The following is a 22,629-nucleotide window of genomic DNA, read 5'->3' as shown; positions in this document are numbered from 1 at the left end:
ATCAGTAAGGAAATATATATATATATATATATATATATATTTCCTTACATATATATGAATATATATATTTCCTTACATATATATGAATATATATATATATATATATATATATATATATATATATATATATATATATATATATATATATATATATATATATATATATGTATGGAAGTGGTGTTGTTTCAACTTTGCTGTTTGGCACTGTTATCATACATGCGTTATTCATACATGTGCGGCCACATGTGTATGTGACCCACGAAAATTAAACTGTAATTTTCTTCACACACGCGCTCTCGCGGGGATTGTCTACCACAGAATTGTCCCGCTACAGCTGCCGTAGCTGTGTCTGACGAAAGCGTTTGGTACTTACTACCTGGGAGTCAAACATGGCTAGTAAGGGGGGGAAACAAAGTCGGTCGGCGTCTGGTCTTTCATGTAGAAAAGGTGCAGGAGACCAGGAGGAAGAGGAACAGCCGCTGCAGGCGGTTTTAGTCGCTGACAGCTTCAACCGGAGGTTTTTCCCAGTGACCAAAGACCAGCCGCGGGTAGGCAGTGAGCTAAGCTAACCAAAATGCTAATGGAGGCTAGCTTGTGTCCATGCTGTAAACAGTGACAGGGCATCACTCATACGGATGATGAAAGCATTTAATCAAACAAAATTTGAACTCGTGCTTGTTGCTGTCTGTACAGTAGTTGCTAAAATGAGAGAATCACGCGAGTCTCGGGATTGTTTAGCTCCACTTAACTGTCAGATTTTCATTGATGACAGGCGCTGCTGCCGCTGGGTAACGTTGCCATGATCGACTACACCTTGGAGTTCCTCACTTCTACTGGAGTGCAGGAAACATTTGTATTCTGCTGCTGGATGGCCAGTAAAATCAAGGCGCACTTGCAGTGAGTTTCCCTGCTACTGTGTGTGTGAGCTTTTGTTTTCTGAAGCTTATTGTATTAAAACTTATGAATATTGTGTCTGACAGGAAATCAAAGTGGTGTCGACCCAGTTCTCCAAACACAGTCCACATCATTACTTCGGACCTGTACCGCTCCCTTGGGGATGTGCTACGGGATGTTGATGCAAAGTCCCTGGTGCGCTCAGACTTTATATTGGTTTACGGAGATGTGGTATCCAATATTGATATCAGCCAGGCTCTGCAGGAGCACAGGTAAAAGTCCACCGGCCAGCCTTTTTCTACATGAGAAATGGTGTTGATCTAAGTGTTTCCACAAGGCTGTGTTTTTGTGCACTTAAGGCATCGCCGAAAGATGGACAAGAACATCTCAGTGATGACCATGATCTTTAAAGAATCGTCGCCGGGTCACAGGTCTCGTTGTGAGGAAGACGACGTCATTGTGGCAGTGGACAGCAAGAGCCAGCAGATTTTACACTATCAGAAGACACAAGGGCTCAAGAAGCTACAGTTTCCAATGGTAAACAGTTGTATCTTTGGCAGTCTGTTATATCTTTGATGCATTTTGGGGTTCGATTGACTTTTTGAGTCTTTGTCGTACTTGCAGAATATTTTCCACAGTGGAAGTGAGGAATTTGAAATCAGACATGACCTCCTGGACAGCCACATCAGTATCTGCTCCCCGCAGGTTGGTTTTGGTCCACACAGGGGAAATATTTAACTGTCATTGTTGGCTGCAGTAACATTGTTGTTTTTGATGTCATTTTTTCAGGTTGCTGAGCTTTTCACTGACAATTTTGACTACCAAACTAGAGATGACTTTGTTAGAGGGCTTTTGGTCAATGAAGAGGTACTATGGAAGCATTATTATGCTGAAATTTGAATAATGCCACAAAAAATATTTAGAGCATTTCTGACCCTTGTTCATTTTCTTTGTTTAGATTCTGGGCAACCAGATCCATGTGCATGTCACACAGGACGGATATGGTGTCCGAGTGTCGAACCTTCTAATGTATGACTCAGTGTCGTCTGACCTTGTGCGGCGGTGGGTCTATCCCCTGACCCCCGAAGCCAACTTCACAGACCAGGAGGGACATAGCTGCACATACTCTCGCCACAATGTCTACAGGGCATCTGGTGTCAGCCTGGGCCATGGCAGCCAGATGGAGGAGAACGTTCTTATCGGCTGTGATACCAGCATCGGTGCCAACTGTTACATCTCGAACAGTGTCATCGGTGACAACTGCATCATAGGTGAGCTCTCTGGCCAGCACCACTCAAACTCAGTGCTTCAATTTTTAAGTTATAGAAGTGTAGTTAACATTTTTCTTTTTTTATTGGTTCACTGCAATAGGTGACAATGTAGTCCTGGATCATGCCTACATCTGGAATCATGTTCACATTGCCAGTAATGTGGAGATCATCCAGTCTGTCATCTGCAACAAGGCTGAGGTCAAAGAGGGCGTGACTCTTAAGAAACAGTGTGTTCTAGCATATGATGTAAGCTCCACATCATCTTTTATATCCAATTGCAAAGCAAACTCTGTCTGGTGGCAAATTGATGTTGCATTTTAAAGGCGTTTAAGGATATTGCATTTTGACTGGCAAATTTTCCATTTTTCTTGACATTTCTTTGCTCCTTTTTAGAGAAAACATAAGCAGATTTGACAAAAACTGTGAAAGGATCTAAAATGGCTTGTTATTGCAGAAATATAACCGCAGCAAATATCTGGTTCTTAACTGGATTTAGTGTAGTAGCTGTGACCCTCTGGAGTCTAGTAGAGATGCCACAAATCTGGGCAAAAAATAATCTGATATATATCCACTGCAATGCCACACTATGTCAGATATTGAGCAATACTGATAGAAGAATTTTGGTTTTAGCATCTGTGCAAAGTTCAGCCAATCAGTTGGTTGCCTGTGTCCTTCATATTTAGTCTTCTGTGTTCTTTTTTTATGTCCAAAAGTAGCTTTGATTTACGCTAAAAGAGAATGATTTTACTAGTCTTAATCAAACTGGAAACAGGGTTTCAGATTTGGCTTACAGTCTGCTGGCTGTTGCTCCTTTGCACCTTCCTGCTGCAAAAGTAATTACCCACAGTAGTAGTACAAATATATAGCTATTTGTACACGCGCTTAGTTCAATGCATGAAATCAGGGACGTGCATTCAGTGATCGTCTTGTAAAACGTCATCAGATATAAAGTCAGATTTGCAGTATCTGCGTATTTGAATGTTTCTATGAACTGTTTTACAGGTGGTAATTGGACCAAACATCTCTCTACCAGAAGGCACCGTGGTGTCTATGCACCATCCAGAGGAGGAAGAGGAGGATGACGATGAATTCCTCAGTGATGATGCTGAGGTTGGCCAAAGATCGGACAAAACCAAACAGAAAGGTGTGTATTAAGTCTGTATTAGATCAGTTTATATGTTATCAAGCTGCTTGATGTGAATGTTCTCCTGTCTTCCAGTTTTCAATCCTGCAGAAGTTGGAGCAGAAGGAAAAGGCTACATCTGGAAGGCCAGCAGTCTGGATGACACAGAGGAAGAGGAGCTGTCGCAGTGTCTCTGGGGTAGAGCAGCAGTTCATCGTCATGGAACTGGCATTTCCCATGATGCTTCAGCTGAAGTCCCAGCATGCTTGTTTTTGTGTGTTCCCAGGCTTGGTGTTGAATCCAGACCCTGAGAGTGACAGTGAAGACAGCGACACTGATGACCCCGATGACCCGGTGATTCCTTCCCCTGAGATGGACGATGTCAAAGGTGAGAGGGCATGTCTCATTTAGCTAGCCTGCATGTGGAACTCTCATACTGCCCCCTCCTGGCCCGAAAATGACAACACAAACTGCAAAACGAATAATAATACTAATACATGTTTTTTTCTCTTATGTAGTCTTCCACATGGAGGTGCTCGGGACCCTGCAGAGAGGTTTGGAGGAGAACATCAGCTGTGACAACCTCGTACTTGAGATCAACTCTCTAAAGTAAGGGGGAACTGACTCACACCTGTGTTGCTCGTCTTTGCAGTGATTGTTGCTTAGTTTGACATTTCCCAATCCCCCTCCAACCTCCCTTTTCCAGGTATGCCTACAATATCAGTCTGAAAGAGGTGATGCAGATTTTAACCCGAGTGGTACTGGAGTACCCTTTCCAGCAGCAGGGCACACATCTCACCCCTTCACAATACGTTACTCTGCTTCTGCCGGTGAATAAGATACAAGTCTATTACTTTTAATATGACAAAACAGAAGCTCAGAAAAAACCCAAAAAAATTCTTAATTATTTTCCATTTCTTTTTTTCTTTTTCTTTGTGCTGCTGTCAGCTATTGAAGAAATGGGCGCCAGTGTTTAAGAATTATGTGAAGAGAGCACAGGACCATCTAGACTGCCTGTCTGCCTTTGAGGAACACTTCCTGGAGCAGGAGAGCCACTGGGCTGCTATGGTCAAGGTCAGGAGCAATGAGCACTTATACGTGCAAAACTGCATTGTTAAAATCAATGGTTTGAATTGTTTGCTGTGTCTTTATCCAGCCTGTTAGGATGAGGATGAATATGCTGCTTTGTTTGTAACTCAGGTCCTCATGAATATGTACGAGCTGGAAATCTTGGAGGAGGAAATGATACTGCGCTGGTTCTCTCAGGGAGCCACCAGTGACAAAAGCAGACAGCTCCGCAAAAACCAAGGGGTAAGTACAGTGTGAACTACAGGAGACAGCACAGAGCAGCAACAAAGTTTAAGCTCAGTATTCACATTATGAACAGGTTTAGTGTAAATGTATGTATATGTAAAGAAAGGAATTACAGTACTGTGCAAATGTACAGTCGAGCTACCCCCCATTTTTTTTTATATTTTGTTTCCAAGAGGCCCAGACATTCCTGTAATATTTTAATTCTCCAGGCTTTCTGAAACTCTTTCAGTTTTTCTTTGGACATTGGCTTCTTTTTCACTCACTTTTAGTCCAGTCCTTGTAACTGATCTTTTTCAGAGGAATTCGTTTTGTCTGTTAAGCCACTTAACACCAACCTATGACCTGTGAAGGCATCTAACTATAAACCAGTGCTGTTTACACATAGCAGACCAAAGAACCAATTTTAAATTTATATATATATCCTGCAAAGATGTGACTGAGAGAACCTTTAGTCGATCCATCTACTGTTCATGAAGCCTCATAGGAAACTGTCAGTAGGAAAGTGGCTGTCAAGAAGCCACTCTTAAGGAAGTGAAACAGGGAGACAAGTCTGAGGTTTGCCAAATTACACAAGAAGTGCTCTGAAAATTATTGGTGACAGATCTTACAGACTGATGAATGCAAATTTGAAACTTTCTGGTTCACGTTGTTGACAGTATGTATGGAGGTACAACAGTGTCTGCAGCCATCTGTATTACAGTGTGGAGGCTCATTCATGGTTTGGAGATGCATTGCTCCCAGTGGTGTTGGGGATCTTGTCAAAATACTCTCAGATTTGATTCCTAATACAGTAGCATCTGATTGGCAACAACTTCATCTTTCACCATGATAATGATCCCAAATACACGACCAAAGCAGTAAAAACACACCTGGATACAAAAACATGTAGTGAAACACTATCATTATGATGGGCTGGCCTTCCCAGAGCCCAGATCTAACATTATTGAAGCCGTGTGGGATCATCTGGATAGAAAACAGAAAAAAGGGTGCTGTACGTATGTTTGAGAAACAGCCTATAAACTGCTATATATATTCTTTCCTCATGTACTCACATTTGAGCCTGAGTATAGCTTTACATTCACGGCCTCTGCAGCAGTTTCATGGTTTCTAACAACAATTTATCTATTTATCTCAAACAGCTGCAGAAGTTCATCCAGTGGTTGGAAGAGGCTGAGGAGTCTTCGGAGGAGGATGGAGAGTAATGATGAGCAGTTTAAGTTATGACAAGGTGAACTCTTACGCTTCTGCATCTAGTTACCATCTGGACGTGCTCTGCGTAGCTGAAGGGGACATATTTTAATCACATTATGCCACGCCGTGTAAAGGCTGGTGTGAATGTCAATATCCAAATAAAGGACCTGTGGTCTGCTTGGAATAAAAGTTTTAACAGACAACTGTGTCATTTTTTTTTATTTAATGAAACTGATTGTTCACTTTAAAAACAGAACAGAAGGAAAGTATCCAAGAGGTAGGAGACTGTAGTATAATAAGATTTCAAGCCTTCCTGTCTCATCTGTCAACATTTGACGAAAATGAAACATTTCATTAATTCTCTGGGCAGATTCAGAGAACGCTTCTCTTTATGCGAACATGCTTCCTTCCATCTTGGCTGCTCTGTGCAAGGATGTAGAAGATGCATGGAAGGATACACTTCTTTACTTTTGACCATAAGCTGTATTAAAGATACTTGAAGCCTCTTTATGGTGGAGGTGGAATGAGTTCATGGTCAGGAGTGGACAGAGTTTGCATAAGGAATGCACCAACAGTAAAAGTAAAGCATAAACTGCAATCATTATAAATAACAGCTTGAATGTATAGTGTGTGTGTTAACAACCCAAGAGTAAAATTACACTTAATTTAATCTCAATTAATTAGAAAAATACAATTTTATAACAAAAATAAAACGTCAGTTTTGATTAAGATAATGTTACATGAAACGTCACAAAAAGCAAAAAATTCACAGTAGCGCACAGGTTTCAGCCTGCCTTTAACAAACCAAACCAGTCTTTAACTCCTCTTTAAGCATGTTTACACGCTTCTGAACTGAATCTTTATCTAATTAACTTAGAGAACACTTATTACAATTTTCATTTAGCAGATCTGTGAAGTATCCAGCTCAGTACGGTGGCTGGGAGGGACAAAATACTTCAAAATATAAAACCAATGCATTTTAAAATGCAGAACTAGTATGAATTTGGCTTCTTTTTGTTTTACTGATGTTACATTTACAGTTTTGTTTATGTGTATTAAGAAAAGTTTAATTCGCACCAGTGTGTCTAATTTTTCACCCCCATGGTCATGATTGGAAATCCCTAAGCTTGCCTTGGAACATGACAGGAAACGGCCCGTGAGCGTTGTAACTACTCAAAATATGCAAGAGAATTATGTCAGCACTGAGAGTTTCTTAAAGAATCTATGAAAGAACACCAAAGGCATTGAAAAGGCTGTGACACAACTTTAGCAACCAGTAAAACCTGCACCAAACCCTTCGTCTTCTGCCCTAATTTGATCGTTCGTCTCGCTTATCCATCAAGCTACGAATGACACAGGCCAGAACTACAGTTCCAGTTATCCCAGTAAAGGCAGACAGCGCCTTCCACATGGCGGCTGACGACCTGTGGCTGTCCAAAAAGCTATTGTGGTCAGTGGGCACCAGGATGTATTTGCGGCCACCCTTTGGGGCCTGTAGCCTCATCACCTGGCCTCGCTCCAGCACCACCTCGCCGAACCCCGTCATGGTGGTCCCCACGCGCAGCATTTTCTCCGTCTCCTCCTTCGACACTGGTTTCTCCCCACCCACGGTTTGCAGCAATGAGTTCACAAGGTCCTCCTTAGCATTTCTGATTTTGTAATAAACCCTTTCCAGAAAGCAGCCGGAGGCCTCTAAAGGGTTGTGCACCCTCACACTTGCATCAGAGATGTAGGCGTCTGGGCTGATCAGACTGAAGGGCACAGAGTTGTTGCTCTCTTTTTTGCACCCTATCCGGGTGTTCCTGTAAGAGAATGCATTCTCAGTAGAGCAGAAGATTAATAAAAAGACATTTGTGGTGTATTATTTAGTGGTATTCACCATTTCGCAGCACTGGAGTCCCAGTATTTCCAATGCTCCACTGTAACAATCTTCTGAATCACACCGTAGCATCGTGGGATGAACTGGCTGGTCAGAGGCTCCCCGTCTGCCTGGACCTGACCTTAAACCAGACATGTAGGAAATCATTAGTCTTCTTAAAACTCTCTCTCCAGGACTGAGCTCATTCAGTGTGTTGACATATTTCTACCTTCAACAGCAACATACTGGAGCCGCCTGTGGGGAGTGGCATTAAGCACCCTGACCAAATCTTCATCTGGTCTGAAAACAGGGATTTCCTAAAAATGGAGAAGATTGACTTGAATGATAAAGGTCAGACTGTATTTAAGGTTTACAGCAGACATGTCACTTGCCTTTAGCGCTTTCAACTCTCTCTTCTTCTCTTTGTACAGGTGATAAAACAGGCCGGAGAAGGCAAAACTGGACCCGATACCAATCAGAACCAGAGGGTTCACGGGAAGGTCGCTCATATCTGTAGCTGTGAGGAGAAATCACACACAGCTGAGTGGAAAGGAAACAGCTTCCAGTGAACTAGTGACGAGCAGTGTCACTGTTGCACCTGGCAACCCCGACCTTAACGAAACGGGTCCAGGAAGTTATTTCGAGGTTGTAAAGTTCGTCAACACAGAAAAACTAAACAGCACTAAACAGTCAAAACCTCTGAAAATGTTCGGTGACTTTGGTTTTAAAGCCCCACTGCGAGATATCATTTTATCAGCATCTTTACTTCTACAGGATTACTCCATAGAGTTCAGTTCAGTGCTGGTTGACTGTCGTGTCTCTCTTTTATGACATCGCTGCCTTCGCAGTGTGCCTATAAACATCTTGTAATGCTGCACTGTCATTACATAAAATTGCGGAGAAGTAACACAAAGCTTACCTGTTAAAACTACCAAGTAAAAGAGCCACACTTGCCTATTGAAGGAACAGAAAACAAAAGCTGTCAGTTACTTCGTCAACACTTCCGTTTTTACCGGGTTACGTCACGTTTAATTAACCAATAGAATGTGAGCGGATTTTTTTTGCAATCATGCCGTTTGACCGCTTCGTGGCAGCACGGCATATGTGGTTAGTTTATTAGGCTAAAAACAAAAAAACAAAAACCTGAAATATAGAAAATCAAAGGATTGGTATGCCTGGTATAAACTTACCAATCAGGTAAATTTCATTTGACCAGATTCCATTAAATTTAACGTTTTTCAAACCTTCGTGGAAAATGTACATGTAATCATATTAGTTAAACTCAGCATTATTCTTCCTGGGGTCCAAAAAACCTTGCAGTGTTAAAGCTGTACACAGATACATGTATCAGCTTCACCTCTGACTGAAAGGTTTATTATATAGTTTTTATTTACTTATTACTTATGTACTTTCTGAGAATTTGTACTGTTGCTTGTATGATTTATATTTTGTTCTACATCGTTATTGTTGAGAGCTTTGAAAAAAAGAAAATCAGATGCACCTATCAAAGCTCTCCTGTGTCATTAAAACTACATTTTGATATTCACAGTTGTACAAGTGCTCATTAACATCAGCCAAACACATAGCAGCAACCCAATGGATTTAGGTGTGCAGACATGGTTAAGATCACCTGCTGAAGTTGATACCAAGCATCAGAGTGGGGAGGAGAGGTGTTTTAAGTACTGGAAAAAGACCCTCAGTGGAGAATGGCCAGACTGCTTTGAGTTGACAATAAGGAAATAGTAACTCAAATAACCACTTGTAACCAACCAAGGAACAGAGGTGGGAAGTAATGAATTACAAATATTTACTGATCTTAAGTGCAGTTTTCAGGTATCTGTACTTGAGTAGTGTTTTTTCTGATTACTTGTTTCAAGTGTAATTTCAAATGTTACAATTCTAGAAATCAACAAACATCAGAAAACACATAAACTGTGTGGTTTGTCTCAGTGTGTTGCTAGCTGAAGGTCTAGCTGCTGTATTTCACAGGGAGAGAAAAGACAGAGAACTAACTTCAGTCAGAGATGGAGAAAGATAAGAAAGGCGGCAGGAGAGGAAGAGGAGGTTAGATTTAAAGATAAGGACTGATCAGTGGTGTTTGATTAACTAGAAAATTTAAGCTAAGCTTACATAAGTAAGGCACTAAGTAAGCTCTAAGTCCTCATGTTTATAAATCAAGATTGGGTCTGTTTTTTATGTTGTGAAATCTGCTGCAAAACAAACTGAGGTAGACTGATGTGTTATCTAAAGGCTGCATGAAAATCCTCAGGAGGTTAGTGCAGTATAAACAGGTTAGTTTGCTGTACTGTGATGCTTAAAGTAAAGAACAGAGTTAGGTTACATGAACAGTAGCAGAGATTCATATAGATTTTAGCTGATGATGCTTAGATCCATTGACTTCATACCAACTTTATATGTTCTAGAAAAAACCCAACATAAACGGTGTACTGTCAGTGTAGAGGATGGAAATCAGCCAGGACAACACATGAAGCATCTGCTCACATCTGGCTGAATTAAGTTGTGTACATGCACAGAGAGCGGTAGGTCAGCTCATCACAGCCTGTAAACTAAGAAAATCTACTCGAGCTCTCAGTAGAAATTATTGTGACATATGATTCTTTTCCCACACTGAGCCATTACAACCGATTTTAAAGTTCCCCACCTGATAAAGCCCCTCTTTAACTCCTGACTGTACACACTTTTGTGTTTATAGGCAAAGTCACCCTCTCCTCTAAAATGATCCATTCATCTTCTTCCACTTTATCCGGGACCGGGTTGCGGGGGCAGCAGCCCAAGCAGAGAAGCCCAGACCTCCCTCTCCTCAGCCACCTCCTCCAGCTTATCCGGGGGAACACCAAGGCGTTCTTAGGCCAGCCGAGAGATATAATCTCTCCAGCGTGTCCTGGGTCATCCCCAGGGCCTCCTCCCGGTGGGACATGCCCGGAACACCTCACCCAGGAGGCATCCTTGTCAGATGCCCGAACCACCTCAGCTGGCTCCTTTTGATGTGGAGGAGCAGCTGCTCTACTCTGAGCCCCTCCCGGATGGCTGAACCTCTCACCCTATCTCTAAGGGAGACACCAGCCACCCTTCGGAGGAAGCTCATTTCTAAAATGATGCCAGTACTTTTTTATTTTTACTTGACTAAAGAATATGGATCAATATTTCAAATTTTACTGGAGTATTTTTTAACAGTAGTATTTGCACTTCAACTTAAGTACAGAATGTCTGTACTTTTACCAAGTATGAGGTATGAAGAAAAGCATCTCTGAACCCACTTGTTGAACCATGAAGCCGATGAGGTACAGCAGCAGAAGACCACATCAGGCACCACTCAGGAAACGGAGGCTGCAGTTCACATGGGATTGGAAAAATGTTGCCTGATGACATTTGGATGGTAGGGTCAGAATTTGGAGTAAACGACATGAAAAGGCAGATTCATCCTGCTTTGAATCAGTGGTTTAGGCTGCTGGTCGTGGTGCAATGGTGTGAGAGATATTTTCTTGGCACACTTTGGGCCCCTAATTACCAAGAGAGCACACAGCCTACCTATTGTTGCTGGTCATGTTCATCTCTTTTTTACCACAGTGTACCCATGTTCTGATAGGTAGGATAAATAGGATAACACACCATATCACATGATCTCAAGCTGGTTTCTTGAACATGACAGCGGCTCCACAGTCACCAGATCTCAATCCAATCGAGCATCTTTGGGATGTGGTGGAACAGGCGATACAGATTATACACAGCTGATAAATCTGCAGAAATTGTGTGATTGATTCTGTCATGTAAATATGGACCGGATGTGTAATCAAGGAAAAGGAGAAAGAAAGTTTAGAAAAAATCAAAGGGCGGTGGTAGGCAATGAGTCAAGAGTAGCAAATAACATCATTTATTTACAATAAGACAATCCCAGGGGATTTTCAAAGCTAAAAACTAAACCCAGGCTACAAGTCCCACTTATATATCACATGCTCAGGTGCAGGTGCAGCAGTCTTGAAATAGATGCCCTAGCACCAGCCGTCACAGAAATATTTTTTTTCATCGGTTATAGCTTGCTGGGAAAGGCCTTACTGGGTCCAACTCCCTTGCCATGCAGAATACACACACAGAATAAAACATTAAAACTACGCCTCCAACAAATGAGAAGAAGAAGAATCCTTCTATTGTCATTATGTTTCTATGTTCAAAGCTTCTTGTTCAATCTTTTTTTTCTATTAAGAATTAAGGCAGTTTTGAAGGCAAAAGGCGGTTCAATCTAGTGCTAGTAAGGTGTACCTAATAAAGTGTCCAGTTAGTACTGATAATAATTCTACTATATAGTGACATTAACTCAAATCTGTTGATGGGTAATGAAATGCCCATAATTAGTCATGTAAAGTCAGGTTTATTTATATGACCAAATACTGATGGACATAGAGTCTGTCAGTGGGTTTTACAGACTTGCAGCAGGACTAGGAGAGGTCAAGATTATAAACAGACAAGAAATAAGACAATTTTGACTTTGTGGATGACAGCTTAGACTTACTCGTTTTGGGTTCAAATCAAACATAAAGACAAAAATCCTCTTTAACTGCAAATTCAAAATTTACAACTTGTTCCCGTGCATCCCACTACTTTTACTGGATTTTTATCAGTTACATTTCCTGTAAAAGCCCTGCTGTGTTTTTTTCATGCCTTGTTCTCTGAGAAGACAGCTTGTCCTTCACACAACTTCAAATGTTTACTACTGCTTGTTGTGGTGGTGTTATACTGATTAATGCTGCCAATTTCAATGATGCAGTCATGCCTGGTGATTTGCAGACATGAGCCATGATGGATTTGGGAGGCTGAAACACTGTACCTCTTCTCATTACTGGTTGCATATACATAAACGTGGTAGAAAAATGAATAAAGTTTGTGTTTGGTCACTACGTCTGTGTGAGTTCTCAGTCATCCAGAGCATGCTTATATAAGCAGGTTGGAAAGAAAAGCAACCTGACTTTTTTAAGTTTCTTGGAGACGTTTGACCTCTCATCTCAGAAGCTTCTTCAGTTCTAGGACGAAAGTCCCAGATTTTAACCCTGGTGGAAGTTGTCCCTTAATAGGGTCGTTGCCTCACCCTACCATGTGATCCATTGAGATCAACTGATGTAAGATATGAGTGGGCATTAAGGCGCCTGGGAAGGGATCTCAAACCTGGATTGTAAGTGGCAGAGAGTTGGTGTCGTAAACCACTCCGTCTATTCAAAGATGGTCGTTCACAGAGAACATAGATGGCTTCTTTCTGTGTTTGTGTTGGTTAATCTGGTAGAAACAGCAGGCCCAAGCTGATCCAACCACTGTTCAGCATGGTTAAGGTCATTAACATCCTCCCCACTCCCAAATTCTGGAAGTAGTCTCTGATAAACCCCAGTCTGTGGGGTCATTTTCATCTTGAAGGATAGAGTTCAGACACAGACTGTGGAGATGTGGGATTACCGCTAGTTGCAGAATCTCGTTTTCGATAATCCTCTGGATTTAGATTGCCTCCAATGATGACAAGCCTTTTTTGTGACAAGTCTGCGCTCTATCAGTGTATCCATCAGAAAAGCATTCTCCACGTCTTCTCCACACTTTCACCCTACTGTTCTAACACCATAGGCAGAATCTGGCCCATCAGGTTCCAGTGCTCATGTTGTTGACACCTGATGGGCCTATGAGACCGGAGATTGTCTGGATAGAGAGCCATATCATCCTGCAAACCTTGACTGCAAATCTATAGACAACTGCCTAAAATTCCCAAGGGCTGACAGGGTGAGTAAACTTCTTGTGGTGACTTTTTCTTGGGATGCCCACTTTGCAGCCTGTTTCTGTCACCCCCTGTTGGCCTTCAGTTTGAAGATGGCTCTAGGCCAGGTCTCCAATTTCGGTCCTCGAGAGCTACTGTCTGGCAGCTTTCAGATGCATCCTTGTTCCAACAAACCTGAATGAAATGAATGGCTTCTTACCAGGCCTTTACCAAACTTGATGGCACACTGAAGAGATAATTCAGCCATTTGATTCAGCTGTGTTCGAGTTGGGCTGTAGCTAAAAGCTGCAGCGCAGTAGCTCTCAAGGACTGGAGTTCGAGACCCCTGCTCTAGGCTCTATCCTGTGCCACAGGGTACTATCCAGATCAGTTAAATGTGGCACCCACTGACCACTATAGCAGGGCACAAACCATATATTCAACTCTGCTGCTCAACTCAAATGCATTTTCCTTACAAATCTGCAACCATTTAAGAGGAAATAACTCTTGTTCTCTCTTGGTCATGTTCTTTTCTAACATGTCAATGATCTCAGATTTATCTTGTGTTTCCTGGAGAGGGCCAGGTCACCTGTCTGCAGCAGATAAGCCTCTGACTGTGCTTCATTCACATTCCAATCCACTAATGAATTATCAGCCAAAGAGCTAGCTTCCTTTTTCTCCACTTTTGCATAATGCTAATTACAACACTACATGCTCTTTTGGTAAACAACATTTGTCTCTGAATACACACCTGTTTTAAATGCACACTCATACTTTCTCATGCCATTTGTTTCTTATGTTCCTGCATTGTGTCCAGACTATTTTTCGGTTAATGAAAAGAGAACTGAAAATGTGTCTCCTCGAGACAGAAGTATTTTCTCTGCATTCAGTTTCACACACATAGAGAGAGGGAGAGAGCAGTGCAGAAAAAGCTAGAGGAAAGAGAGCAAGGAGAGGCGAGAGATGACATACAGCGGAAGAATTTCTTCATTTAAAGCTTCTTTTGTGTCTTTATTTGTGTACTTAATACTCATCCTGATTCAGGTGTTGCTTCCTCTTCAGTATGTCTGTCCTTGACTGCCCACTGAAAGCAGAAAAATGGCATTCATCTTGCAGAAGTGACGTCAATTTTCACATTGTTGGAACACCAATCAAACAGATGTAGTGGCACCGCCGCACCGCTCTCATGGCAGCAGTGGGCACAGATAACTGATTAAGTTACAAAACTGGATGAAAACTGTGAACCTGAACTGCTTTGGCTCTGTGGGAATGAAGACGTTTTAAAAAAGGAATGGTGCAGTCCGGTCAAAATAAAAAGTCAGACATAATCTCGTCTTTGGCTAATGATTAGTTGCAGTTCTTATTTAAAGAGCAGAAAGTGTTCCAGAATTCTGCTAGCTTACTTTCATATCACTAAATCCTCTAATATTTGTTTTAAAGTTGCACACACCCTTTGGCTTTTCCTTTCACTGGAAAGTGAGAACTGGTAGGAGACACACTGTTTCATGGCAGCCGGTGTGGTTGTTTATTTCCTGCTGTTACTATTTATAATATTTCTGCTTAAAATAACCAGAAATTATGTGATATCAGTTTTGTAGTGATAAAAAATTCCCAATCATGCAAGAGCTCTGCAAAGCTGTTGTATGTCTTGGTGATGCTTTCATTTGCATGCTGATGTCAGTGTTGCTCACAATGCCCTTGTTAGGCCTTCAGCTGGATTTTTGATGGACGTAGCTTTGGAACCTTCAGAATTCATTAGTCAAAACAAGATTTTTACAGACTTACTAATGCTCTGATTTATTGTTCAATTTATTATTTAGGTGAGTATTTTCACACACAGATCGGTTCTGGCACACAGTTGTTCTCCAGCCAAACAGCATTACAATAAATGAGCACTTGTCTGATTACCTGAAACAGCCTCCTGGTGCCACCCTCCCAAAACTCTCTCTGTCTTTGAATATAAGGCTGTAGTAAAGTAAAGGGGAACAGAACATGGAAAGATGGCTTCCTTAATTGTAAATAAAGCTACTGTATAAGACATTAAATAGAAAATGTGAACAAAAGCTTTGTGTTAATTATTTACAATTGAGATTGTGTGTCCCAAAGTGCCCTCGCCCACATGACTTTGTCATGACTTTTCCCACCTGTGCCATCCTGTTTAACAAATCCCACATCAAATCATCAAATCATACATCAGAGGAAGATTCCCAGAATAGTGTTCTCCGTCTTCTGGGGCCATGCATATCTTTATGCAATTTAGTGCAAATCCATTTGGTATGTAGTTGCAGTCATGGTAAAAAGAGAATGAATCCTCCATGATTTCAGAATTTTTACATACAGTGTATGCAGAAAGTATTCACAGCGCTTCACTTGTTCCAAATTCTGTGGTGTTACAGCCTTAATCCAAAATTCTTTTTCATCTCAAAATTACACACAAGTTTAATGAAGAAGAAAAATATAACATGCAGATAAGTATTCATAACTTGTGCCATGACAGTCAAACTTGAACTCAGGTGCACTGATCTGAGAGCAGTTTCCACTGAGATCTGGTGAAGAGTACAGAAAAATGTCTGCTGCAATGAAGTTCTCAATGAGCACAGTGGCCTCTATCATCTGTTAATGGAGGAAGTTAGGAGTCACCAGGTCTCTTCCTAAGCTGGCCGTCGGGCCAGTCTGAGTGATTGGAGAGAAGGACCTTCGTCAGGGAAGTGACCAAGAACTTGATGGTCTCTCTGACAGAGCTCCAGCATTGTTCTCTGGAGAGAGGAACACCTTCCAGAAGGTCGACGAAGGACGACCATGGTACAGTGGCCAGACAGAAGTCACTGCTCAGTAAAAGGCACATAACAGTCCACCCGAGGTTGTCAAAAGGCACCTGAAGGACTCTCAAACCATGAGAAACAAAATAACCGGTCTAATAAAACAAAGATCAAACTCTTTGACCTTAATGAAAACAAATCTGAAGCAATGTGTAAAAAACTGTCCTTAGTTTTTTACACATTGCTTCAGTGGCTTATAGAGACACTTTTAGCAGAAATAACATGACTCTCACATCATGATGAAGGAAATTTGGCCCACTTCTCGGCTTCAGTTTGCAGAATTTTACAGGATTTGGTTTATACACAGCTCTCCAAGCATTTCAGTCAGATTGAGGTCTGGTCTTTGACTATAGCCATTGCAGCACCTTGATTGTTTTCTCTTTCAGCCAGTCTCTTGTAGACTTGCTGTTGTGCTTGAGATCTTTGTCATGTTTCATGATCCAATTTCAGCCAAGCTTTAGCTCTTGTGCAGATGGTGGTGGTGGTCAGAGACCAGTGTCTGGCAGCCTTGCCTCTGTCAGTGCGCCCCAGGGTGGCTGTGGCTACAATGTAGCTTGTCATCACCAGTGTGTGAATGGGTGGATGACTGAATGTGTAAAGCGCTTTGAGGTCCTTAGGGACTAGTAAAGCGCTATACAAATACAGGCCATTTACCATTTAGAGAGTCTGAGATGGAGCTCTTGGGTTTTTTTGACATTTCTCTGACCTTGGTGTGAATCTGCTGTGAGGTTCCTGGGTAGATTAACAGCTGTCTGTTTTCACATGTAAATACTCTGCTCACTGTAGAATTAGGGACTTTAGATTGTTTGGAAGTGGCTTTATAATCCTTCCGAGGTTGCTTCTCTGGGATCTTTGCTACCGTCTTTCTTCATTGGCACTGTGTTAACATACACCTGAATGCTCCCGATCAACTAATTGCCAAAACATCTTTCATAGAGGTGCTCACACTTTCTGATGATTCATTAATAAAGTTCCGTCATAGTGCACTCATAAACAGATTTATATTGCTTTTAGTTTCCCTGCTGCCCATCATAATTTCAACCTAATGACTCTGGTGTATCTTTATAATTACCATCACTGACTGGGTTAAATATTCAAGGTGTTAACTGACAGCTTAAGTCTGTTTCAGTATTAAATGAACCTCACAGGCTGCTTGCGAGGAGTTATGTTTCAGCTTGTGTGTTAAAGCCAGCAGTTTACATAGCAATTATCTGCAGTAACCAACTCCCACTTTAATTTTGAGCAATTGTTGCTTTCATGGCAGCAAATGAGGATTCTGATTGTCATCATATTTCACCCTGACGTCACGTTTAGGTTTTGCACAAGATGCTGTTGGACTGCTTGATAGCACAAACCTGTACGATGTCTCTTATTTTACTGTGAGCCAACAAAAAGAAACAGAGAATCGGGGTTTATGACAAAAGGTGCTTTTAATTTGCAAGACAACAGCAACGAAAGACGACTGCTGTCAGCATGTTTAGGAAAGTGGCAAAATGACTGCTCTAATGAAACCACTTGTCACTACGATGAGAGAGGTATTAATAATTCATCACATTTCTGACAAATGAGCTATCTGAAAAGCTTTCTGTTTAGCAACATGACTGTACACAGCTTCTGACGTAGCCCAAACCTGATAAACACCAAAGGCTCAAAATCAAAAAAGCTTTCTATCGTCTCTAAAATTCCACAGGCCTTACTTATCAGAACTCAAAAGCCCCAAAATGTTGCTTTTTCTTCCAAAGCATGTGGTGCCACTGGAAGAGTCTGCACATTTAAAGTAAGGCCTTGGTCTCTGGTTTTGATACCAGCAGTGAGTATTCTTCATGTTTTCAGTCTGCACCGTTCATCTACAATCCTTTGAGGGCATTCAATACAGCATGCTGTAATCACATTCACATGCATATGAGCTCTATTCTTTGACTGTTTACTGAATCTTATCTAGGAACAGTGTGCCGGCTATGACAGGCTTCATTTCCAGGAACTAACAAAATCATTTTTATGTGTGTAAATAAAGAGGTCATGTGAATGTCTTTATGCTCTTCTGTTTGTTTTTTTAAGAAAACAAGCATGGATGGTTCTAAAGTGACCTATGATAGAGCGGTGACAGTGCAGAATTGCCCCTTCCACTCGTCCCATGGGACAAGCTTCAGGTCCCTGAATTGGATAAACAGGAGAAGATGGATGGATGATTGGATGGATGATTGGATGGATGGGTGGATGACTCTAGCATGTCCTTAGTTGGGCTACAGATGTGACGTCCTAATGCAGTGAAACTAGTGACCCATTCTATGACTGTGTCACATTGTTGTTAGTCACCTTAATGACAATAATTTTACTATTCATTTTTGATGGACTATCAGTTACTATCCTTTACTTTCTCAAAACTACCACAACCAAACTCCATCGAGTTAAAAACAAGTTAATGGAAGATGCTGGTTGTGGTTGGAAACCCGCTTTCAAACATGACAACAAAGTATGGAGGCACTGGTTTTTGATATGCTAATTTTTGTCTTCATGCTGGAAATAATTAATGGTCATTAATAATTAATGAAGTAACTGCAACCATGCAACATGGGTAATTGCATGCAGCTCTCTTACACTGAAAAAAAGGGACTGGCCATCTCTTGGATTTATGTAAGCATCTTGCATGCATTTAACACAATTGCCTCATGTTTTAAAGTTAAATGTAACTATATAGTGTAAAAACTACATGATATGCAGAAAGGGTGTATTAAATTGTTCATATCATGTTCAGGTGAAGTAAGTCAATAAGATAGCAACGTTAAATCTCGTGAAACCACGCGTGATTTCATCTCGCGGGCTTTGGATCGTGGTTTAAAAAAGGCATCCATCTCAGTCAAGTCGAGCAGCCAACTCTACGTTTTTGGTATGTCTTGATTTTTTGAATTCATTTTTACCATATTTCAGCCAAATGTAGTTAAACGTCTAGAGTGTCGCCATGTAACATGCTAAAAAAGAGCCGTTAGCTTATTTGCTGTTTTATCTGTTGTCAAAGAATTGGCGCTTTTTCATTTGAATTTGTCTTTGGCACAAGAGCCGTAATATCACATTAAACCTAATTACGAGGCACTCATAACATAATTTGGTTTTCTGTGTGAATAGATTTGTCAACTGACTCTTCAGTTACATTGTGTATTTACTGCACCGTGGTGTTAGTGAGATTTTGGACATTGAACAGCTTTAGCTAATATCATCAGCGGCATTATGCTAGCTTACATCCCTACCCCTCCTGCCCTCACCTGCTGTCCTTTTGTTTTTGTTGCTGCACATTGAGAGATGACCTCTATTCTGCATTTCACCAGGAGTCAGCTGATGGATTGTGGGTTCAAGGTGTTATGGTAAGAAAGTATATTCTATTTTCGTTTCTGTAACTTAATTATAATAGGTTTTTTATAATTATTAGGTGCATGCATACTCACCCTATTAATACAACTGAGAGATCCAAAATCTGCCATAGGTTTAACTTATACCTGTATGTATTGCCAGAAAGGTGATTACTGGACTCGCATTAATGCACACTTGAACTGAAATGAGGTTGTAACTTGTGGGTTGTTGGGTTGCAAATCAGAAACAAACATCTTTGGATTTTTTTTAATCCCATAAGATCTGGAAACACAGTTTTTATTCAACAAAACATTACTGATTAACCAAGCACAGTGCCTGCTGTTATTTCAAAATAATTTTATGTCATTTCAGATAAAATGCAGCATTCCAGTGCATCCCAACCATGCCTTTACAGTCAAGGTTTCTGACGGAGCTGAGTTTTTCTCTGACAGTCTGCTGAAAGTGTTTGCAAAGTGATCAGGGGAACAGGGCACAAAGCTAAAGGATGTAGCTGCCATAATGACAGTAAGAACTTTAAAATTCTTTAACTACAAAGTGTATATGTATTGCATTAGGTCAGTAAAAGATTTTTATGCTACATCCATTGAAACAGTCAACTATTACCTGTGAGTAATGATTCCACTAAAAGGATGCCATAATTTTCGTCATGCATTTACTGGCCCACTGAGAAAAAATTATCTTTTTTTAAAAATAAATGTTCTGGAAACTATATATCCATAAAGTTGATGTCAAACAGGAACTTTTGATATTGCTTTGTAGATGCTGGTGTTGCATGTTGACTGGTTTAAGTTTTGGTCTGGGATCATTTTCTTCTGTGCTACTGAAAAGTTCACAAATCTCTGTTTTCTTTGTTATAATAGTCAAGGATGACATTAATGCTCGGAGTCCCTCATCAAAGTGCTCCGCATCTGTGTGAAAGACAATTGCAACATCTTGGTGCAGGAGTTCATGGTGAGTGTTTTATGAGTAGATTGTGGATTTGCAACCTTTAAAAATGCATTTAGTTATCCACTTGATCCTCATTGGACTGGTTAGGACCAGTAGTCCTCTTTAATAATTTGAAGTTCACATGAGGCCTGGTAGTGAACTCGGCTGCCGGCCCTTGAGGCCCCATCCCCACCCCTGTATTAGGGGTCACATCAGTGTGAAAAAACTTTAAATTTGTCATTCTAATGAACAAAGGAAAATCCCACCAATATTTATATTAGCTTTTGTTTGAAAAAATGACCAACTGACCAACAGCTAACCAAATTGTGGGGCTGAAAGTCTAAATTCTAACATCTTCTGAGTGACATAACCTGGATTTCTGATGGGCCGGTGTCTTTCTAACAAAAACTAATGTAAAGCATTTGAAATTATTATGTTTTTCACCCTCTCTTAGAAACTCTGTTAGACCATGAATGGCAGCATGGCAGGCCACTCTTTGGCTATAGCTATTTACTATGTTGCTTGCATTGGTTTAAATTACTCTAACATTAGAACTGGTAGATTCAAAAGAGATGAGTTTAAAAAGGAATCTTAAAGAAATGTTTTGTGTTTAACCAGGACTTGACTGAGGCCACTGCACAGATTGAGAAAACCACAATGAACATCTGTCTCCAGAGGATGCGGCAGGCAATGACTTTTCTGATGTTGTTCTTCAAGATCTGGATAACGTGACCTTTGCAGTAGCCATGCTGTTTGGACCTTTTTTATTCCTTCAACATGAGTTACCCATCACAACTCTGCTACACTTTTGAGGTGATTCAATGGGTGGTAATGGAGTTGGATGCAACTCAGCTCTCAAGAAAAGCTCACAACTAAGACAAAACTGCTCCTGCAACGAAGCTCACTGTTATGCATGTGAGGTGACCAGCTCTAGGTGAGAGGACATTTAAATCTCACACTTGTTCTGCTGCATTTTTGAAGCTCAATTCCAGGAACGGATCGCAGGGTTCATTTTTATATACTCTGCAACTGCCATGAGGACGAGCCGTTTTTTGTTGTTGTTTGTTTTTCCTTTTGCTCTGTACAAGTTCTGTTTGTCTGTTTGGCAGCATTTTTAAATTTCTCTTTGTATTTTTTCTTTCTTTTACTAGTGAAGAGATGTAGCGTGAACAGTTATACAGTCTAAATATCCCATATGGGTCGTGTGAAATGGTATTTTCAGTTTCATTCAGTTGAAGTAAAGAACGTTGAATATTTCTAAGTGTGCTGTTTTGAACCAAGATGTCACAGTATGATCAGTGCTGTAATTTTTGACAGTCACTGCATCTCTTGAATAAAGGTTTTGACCTGCAAGTGCTAATTTCTTTAGTTATTGGGGTAAAATGGGTAGTGTTAATAGGAAGGTGTTTGCCAATTCAGTAACCTAATTTAATGTTAATGGAAACTAACATTGCCTCAAATTGTTTAGTCATAATTGTTGTTTAACTGAATCTTGACGTTAGAGGCCTTAAATAGAATGTTTTGTATTGTTCTTTCCCAACATTTTTCAAAAGAAACAGTCCAATTTCTTTGCTGTGATTGATTCCAGAGAACACGGAAGAACTGACATTATTTAACTGTTGATTTATATAGATTCAGTAGAGGAGTAATGTCAGTTTAATTCTTTACCTACTGCAGTGAAATTAGACATGTTGTTTTGAAAGGTTACTGGTGGATGCCAGCAACCATCTTGGAAGAGAACAATACAATCTGTTATAAGGCCTCCATTTGAAAATTGTGTATTTGATACTAGAATATAATAGCAAAATGTAATTTGAAGATAACATGTAGTATTTAAGTGACCAAGTAGTATTGGGTAAAAGTTATTGAATCGTGTTGGGATAACGTGAGAAAATTGTGAAGGACTAAAATATTCCAAGAGCTCAAATTACTTCATCAAAACATGTTTAAGTCACATTTTATCAACACAAATTGCACAAGTTTATTGAACATGAATAAATTGTGTTAATTTAATTCAATTGTTTAAGTTGCTGCCAAAGCAAAACATCTGTGTGCAACAAATGTCCACCATTGAATTAAGTAAATCCAACAACATATTTTTTTCAGTGTACTTTACT

The 22,629-nt window shown here is 40.6% G+C and overlaps 2 protein-coding genes and 1 long non-coding RNA gene across 6 annotated transcripts; 2 read left to right on the top strand and 1 right to left on the bottom strand.

Annotated features, from left to right (window-relative positions):
* Window positions 1-332: 332 nt before the first annotated feature.
* Window positions 333-5,990, top strand: eif2b5 (eukaryotic translation initiation factor 2B, subunit 5 epsilon). Its single transcript, XM_085439056.1, has 16 exons — window positions 333-548; window positions 773-897; window positions 981-1,166; window positions 1,254-1,431; window positions 1,519-1,599; window positions 1,684-1,761; window positions 1,853-2,165; window positions 2,266-2,411; window positions 3,168-3,309; window positions 3,385-3,486; window positions 3,575-3,676; window positions 3,807-3,897; window positions 3,995-4,118; window positions 4,237-4,362; window positions 4,489-4,599; window positions 5,742-5,990. The coding sequence occupies exons 1-16, from the start codon at window positions 390-392 to the stop codon at window positions 5,802-5,804; spliced, it is 2,127 nt and encodes a 708-aa protein (XP_085295182.1). The 5' UTR covers window positions 333-389; the 3' UTR covers window positions 5,805-5,990.
* Window positions 5,991-5,994: 4 nt separating this feature from the next.
* mul3 (mitochondrial E3 ubiquitin protein ligase 3) lies at window positions 5,995-8,683 on the bottom strand. 2 transcript variants are annotated; one of them, XM_085439057.1, is made up of 5 exons: window positions 8,571-8,683; window positions 8,044-8,168; window positions 7,881-7,968; window positions 7,673-7,793; window positions 5,995-7,595 (listed from the first exon to the last, which is right to left on the bottom strand). In XM_085439057.1, exons 2-5 carry the CDS (start codon window positions 8,158-8,160, stop codon window positions 7,103-7,105), a joined length of 819 nt encoding a protein of 272 aa, XP_085295183.1. In that variant the 5' UTR covers window positions 8,161-8,168; window positions 8,571-8,683; the 3' UTR covers window positions 5,995-7,102. The 2 variants fall into 2 exon arrangements, with proteins under 2 accessions (XP_085295183.1, XP_085295184.1); XM_085439058.1 differs by having other exon boundaries at window positions 8,606-8,676.
* Window positions 8,684-18,825: 10,142 nt separating this feature from the next.
* Window positions 18,826-21,768, top strand: LOC146688252 (uncharacterized). 3 transcript variants are annotated; one of them, XR_014916505.1, is made up of 5 exons: window positions 18,826-19,106; window positions 19,543-19,578; window positions 19,937-20,089; window positions 20,446-20,536; window positions 21,131-21,768. It is a non-coding gene; the product is annotated as an uncharacterized LOC146688252 (long non-coding RNA). The 3 variants fall into 3 exon arrangements; XR_014916503.1 differs by having other exon boundaries at window positions 19,515-19,578; XR_014916504.1 differs by having other exon boundaries at window positions 19,543-20,089.
* The last annotated feature ends 861 nt before the right edge of the window (window positions 21,769-22,629 follow it).

This window comes from Copadichromis virginalis, linkage group LG18 (genome assembly GCF_057382275.1).
Source record: "Copadichromis virginalis isolate Kocher_CV1m ecotype Utaka linkage group LG18, C_Virginalis_male_GT1.1, whole genome shotgun sequence".
In the NCBI taxonomy this organism is placed as follows: Eukaryota; Metazoa; Chordata; class Actinopteri; order Cichliformes; family Cichlidae; genus Copadichromis; species Copadichromis virginalis.
The sequence above is the reverse complement of the archived record's forward strand: the minus strand, read 5'-3'. Positions and strand labels throughout refer to the sequence as shown.